Source organism: Camelina sativa, chromosome 5 (genome assembly GCF_000633955.1).
Source record: "Camelina sativa cultivar DH55 chromosome 5, Cs, whole genome shotgun sequence".
Taxonomy (NCBI): domain Eukaryota; kingdom Viridiplantae; phylum Streptophyta; class Magnoliopsida; order Brassicales; family Brassicaceae; genus Camelina; species Camelina sativa.
Window position 1 is genome coordinate 20,135,238 of NC_025689.1, and position 5,140 is coordinate 20,140,377.

The window sequence follows — 5,140 nt, forward strand, 5'->3', positions numbered from 1 at the left end:
AATGGAATTATGGAAAATGTCAAAATAAAGTTGATTAGTGACGTTACATAAGAGTCCAAGAGAAAATGTGTATGACTTTTTTTTTGTGATAAAATGAGATACGTATCTCTAATCTTACACCGTTACACGCCATGAGGGACAAGTTGATAGAAACATGACGCGTAAATATACTGATTAAGTCAAGTCAAATCTTGTTTTAGCATATGATTACGGCGCACTCTATTAGGGAGTTTGATTTTTTATTTTATTTTTAGTAAACTAAAATTCACAGTATATAGTTAGCTGTAATTTTCACGTTATAGATTAGATTTATAAAAAGTGTATAAATAGCTAATTCCACTATCTGTTTGACTTATTTTCTTATTTGCATGGGATCGGATTGGTAACAATTTGATAATGACTTAAGTGAGAATTTAATATTTGGAACTGCTTTCGAGATTGAAACAGACATCACCACTCAATGTGTACACATACTTATTGCATGGAGAGATTGAGCATTTTCAAGGAAACCACTATTTTTGACTCTCACGTGTTTGATTCGTTCATTTGGAGATCCTGACGTCAAATTATTTAATATTGAGTTGACTTGCTTTGCCTACCATACCATGTGTGTCAAATGGGAATCTAGAATTTTCCACATGACCTTTATTTAATTCCACCTTATTAAAATAGGTTTTGATTAGACGACTAATTAAATAGTGGAATTTAAGTTTGTGGTACACGTTATGCTTCGATTTTTTGGTTTTTTAATTAAAGGATTCAAATCACAAAATAATGGTTTTGATATGTTACAGTGCTACTGACCCATTTGGTTCTCTGTTGCTTCTTTAGTTGACTTAATGATTGGTTGGATAACAATGACTAGTTTGATATGTTACAGGGCTCAGTAACTGACCCATTTGGTTCTCTGTTGTGTGTTTGTTGTTTTGAACAGGTGGGTTTGGTAGTTACTTGTTTGGGATGAGTGATGTTGTTGCAAAACAATCCGCGGAAGCTAATACAGCTATGAACATAAAGAATCCTCATTTGGGTTGGATGATTGGGTTTCTCTTTGTTGTTAGCTTTCTTGGTCTTTTCTCTGTTGTTCCCCTAAGAAAGATCATGATTGTGGACTTCAAATTGACATATCCTAGTGGTACTGCCACTGCACATCTCATCAACAGTTTCCACACACCTCAAGGTGCCAAACTCGCAAAGTAAGAATCTTTCATCATACCATTAGATGAATCTCTGAATCCAGTGTTCAATTTTCTAAATATTGATCCCTTTCTTCTCAATATCTAACACAGGAAGCAAGTCAGAGCATTGGGGAAGTTCTTCTCATTCAGTTTCTTGTGGGGTTTCTTTCAATGGTTCTTTACTTCTGGTGACGACTGTGGTTTTGCTAACTTCCCTACATTTGGTCTCAAAGCCTATGAAAACAAGTTCTACTTTGATTTCTCGGCTACATATGTTGGTGTCGGAATGATCTGCCCGTACCTAATCAATGTTTCTCTTCTCATTGGATCAATCCTCTCATGGGGTGTTATGTGGCCTCTCATTGGTAACCAAAAAGGCAATTGGTATTCTGCTGAACTTAAACCAAGTAGTCTCCATGGTCTTCAAGGCTACAAGGTATTGTATTATGTCTCTCCCTCTCTTTCCCTTCAGTTCATTCAATAAGAGATGGCAAACTTGAATTGTGTTTAATTCTCTCAGGTGTTTATAGCCATAGCTATGATCCTCGGTGATGGTCTCTACAACTTCATCAAAGTCTTAGGTCGCACTATCTTTGGTCTATACAAGCAATTCAAGAACAAAGATGTTCTTCCCGTCAACGACCGTTCATCACCAAACATTGTAAAAATTTCTTACGACGACAAAAGAAGAACAGAGCTTTTCCTCAAAGACAGAATCCCATCATGGTTCGCTGTAACCGGTTATCTAGTCTTGGCTATAGTCTCAATCGTCACAGTTCCACACATCTTCCATCAGCTCAAATGGTACCATATTTTGACCATGTACATAGTCGCCCCTGTCTTAGCCTTTTGCAACGCCTACGGTTGTGGACTCACTGACTGGTCCTTAGCTTCCACATACGGAAAACTTGCCATTTTCACCATCGGAGCCTGGGCGGGTGCAGCCAATGGAGGCGTCTTAGCCGGACTCGCGGCTTGTGGTGTCATGATGAACATTGTCTCAACAGCTTCTGATCTTATGCAAGATTTCAAAACCGGTTACATGACATTAGCCTCACCACGATCAATGTTCTTGAGCCAAGCTATTGGAACCGCAATGGGCTGTGTGATATCTCCTTGCGTCTTCTGGCTATTCTACAAGGCATTCCCAGACTTTGGCCAAGTCGGGACCGCCTATCCAGCTCCCTACGCCCTAGTCTACAGAAACATGTCTATACTTGGAGTCGAAGGGTTCTCTGCTTTGCCCAAACACTGCCTCATGCTGTGCTACATATTCTTCGCAGCAGCAGTGATTGTGAACGGCGTAAGGGATGCTGTAGGACCAAAGTGGGCTCGATTTATCCCCCTCCCGATGGCTATGGCTATACCATTCTACATCGGAGGTTACTTCACAATCGACATGTGTGTGGGAAGTCTCATATTGTTCATCTGGAGGAAGCTGAATAAACCAAAGGCTGATGCGTACTCTTCCGCTGTTGCTTCGGGTTTGATCTGCGGTGAAGGCATTTGGACATTACCAAGCTCTATACTTGCATTGGCTGGTGTTAAACCTCCCATCTGCATGAAGTTCTTGTCCAGCTCTACCAACATGAAGGTTGATTCCTTCTTAAGCCCATCTTAAATTCTCTTTTTCTCAATTTGGTTTAGAGTTTGGTGTTTTTTTTTTTACGTTTCCTGTCTAGTTTTAATTGGCTTTATAGGCTTCCTGTCTTACGTTGGTGGTGGTTATTTTTATTTCTTCTACTCAAAAATGTAAAAAAAGAAGAATGATTGAATTATTTGTTTTTCTGGTTTCTCTGTTCTTATCTTCTTACTCTTAACACTAATAGTAGTGTGCTTCTTCACTATCACCACAAGTGAAAGAAACAAACAAATTTGAAACCAACCGTCTTGAGTTCCCTCGCATTCGAATCCAAGGAGTCAGCTTTTCTCTTCCGTGAACTCTCTTCAAAGAGCCTCTCCACAATGTAAAGCTCTCCACAACATTCCACAAAGCTCTTCTCTATGCAACAACCATTCGTAATCGTTTCTTCAAACAAAGGACCGTACCCATAGATTCTAAGTCTGGAATCAATCCACCAAACAGTTCCTTCTAAATCCAACGCATAAGTTAACCCTTTGTGAACTATAATATCAGAGAATTTATGATGGGCCATTTCTTCGAGTCTGCTCCAAAACTCCCCATCCCAAGATTCGATATACCTCTCTCGGCTGATCCCAAGAAGATGTTGATCCAATCCATTGGCTTTGACAAGAACCACTTTTTTGAAATCACGATCTGTTCTTCCTCTGCATTTGCTAAGCGCCGCGTAGGCTTCTCCAATCTCCGAGACGGTGAACTCTAAACGATCGAGGCTTTCGCGAGAATGCGGCAGCGGGAACTGGGAGAAAGGGTCAAGGAGACGGAACTTCTTGGAGTTTGTTAGGCGTGGGCTCCCACCCCTTAAAAGGCTTGTCCACAATCATCTTCTAAGGCCATTACAAAGAAAGAGTATTTTGATCTTTTGGCAACATGACATTCTCCTATAAATACGGAATACAACATTTAAGAAAATACGAGGAGGAGATTAAAAATAGACCCAACTCTCTCGGCTCGTCATCTAGTCATCGCAATATGGGCCGTCTATCGTGTTGCCTATCTTCACAGGTCGTCCATCTTATCGCCTACCTCAACAGGTCATCCATCTTATCGCCTACCTCAACATGTCGTCCATCTTATCGCCTACCTCGACAGGTCGTCCATCTTGCCACCTACCTCCATAGGTCGTCCAGCATGTCACCTTCCTCAACAGGTCGTCCATCTTGCCACCTACATCCACAGGTCGTCCATTTTGTCGCCTACCTCCGCAGGTCGTCCATCTTGTCGCCTACCTCCATAGGTCGTCCATTTTGTCGCCTACCTCCATAGGTCGTCCATCTTCTCGCCTACCTCCATAGGTTGTCCAGCTTGTCGCCTACCTCCACAGGTCGTCCAGATTGTCGCCTGACTACCTAACATCTCACCCATATCACTTAATATAATCCTGATAATGGCCTAGCGGCCACCGAATGAAATATGAACTATGAATAGCTTGATCCCTTTTTAAGGGTACGTAGGCAGCCTTTCCCAAGGCACAGCTATAAAACAACTCAACTCTCTCTCTTGTGCGAACGACCTACTCTGGAGCTTTAAAGTTATGAGAGTGTTTTTCCCTTGTCAAAGAACTTAGAAATACTTTGTTGAAATTCATGCATCAACAATTGGCGCACCAGTTAGGGGGAATAAACATTTTCTCAAGCAGAGAAGGTTAAGATTAGGATGCTCTCAACTCGTCGACGAGATTGGGTTCGGGTTCGGGTTCGTCTTCAGAAAGCTTCGGTTTTAGCTCGTCTTTATATAGCAATGGTTTCAGCTCGTCTCCGGACAGCTTCAACTTCAGCTCATCTTCTCACAACTTCAACTTTAGCCCGTTTTTAGAGAGCTCAGCTTCAGCTCGTCTTTCGACATCTTCAACTTAAGACCGTTTTTGGAGAGCTCAAATTCAGGTCGTTTTTGGACAGCTTCAACTTAAGACCGTTTTCAGAGAGCTCAAATTCAGCTCGTCTTTGGACAGCTTCAACTTAAACCCGTTATCGGAGAGCTCAAATTTAGCTCATCTTCGGACAGCTTCAACTTAAGCCCATTTTTGAGATCTTCAGTTTCAGCTCATCCTTAGACAACCCATTTTAGAGAGTTCAGTTTCAGCTCGTCTTCAACAGATACTTCAGTTTTGTACTAGCTAGCCAACTACCAGCTCGTTCGTTTGATGGTGTCAGCTCGTCAAATGCCAGCCCGTTAACTAGTAAAAATTTATGCTCTTCAATCATTTTTCTCATCCACATGGTTGTTCCTGCTCATCTTCTTCCCAATTGGCAACTCGTCCATTTTAAAGGTTATGCTCGTCAGTTAGACAAGCTCAGCAAAAAAAAAAAAAAAAAAAAAA

At 41.3% G+C, this 5,140-nt stretch overlaps 2 protein-coding genes across 2 annotated transcripts in view; one reads left to right on the forward strand and one right to left on the reverse strand.

Annotated features, from left to right (window-relative positions):
• LOC104787279 (probable metal-nicotianamine transporter YSL7) overlaps nt 1-2,971 on the forward strand; it is a 4,316-nt gene extending 1,345 nt beyond the window's left edge. The window contains exons 2-4 of the mRNA XM_010512820.2: nt 935-1,196; nt 1,290-1,614; nt 1,699-2,971. Coding sequence (XP_010511122.1) covers nt 935-1,196; nt 1,290-1,614; nt 1,699-2,799 — 1,688 coding nt within the window. The 3' untranslated portion in view covers nt 2,800-2,971. The remainder of the gene's footprint in view (nt 1-934; nt 1,197-1,289; nt 1,615-1,698) is intronic.
• The window catches only part of LOC104789425 (probable F-box protein At1g65740), a 9,068-nt gene continuing 6,953 nt past the window's right edge, over nt 3,026-5,140 (reverse strand). The window contains exon 4 of the mRNA XM_010515123.1: nt 3,026-3,589. Coding sequence (XP_010513425.1) covers nt 3,026-3,589 — 564 coding nt within the window. The remainder of the gene's footprint in view (nt 3,590-5,140) is intronic.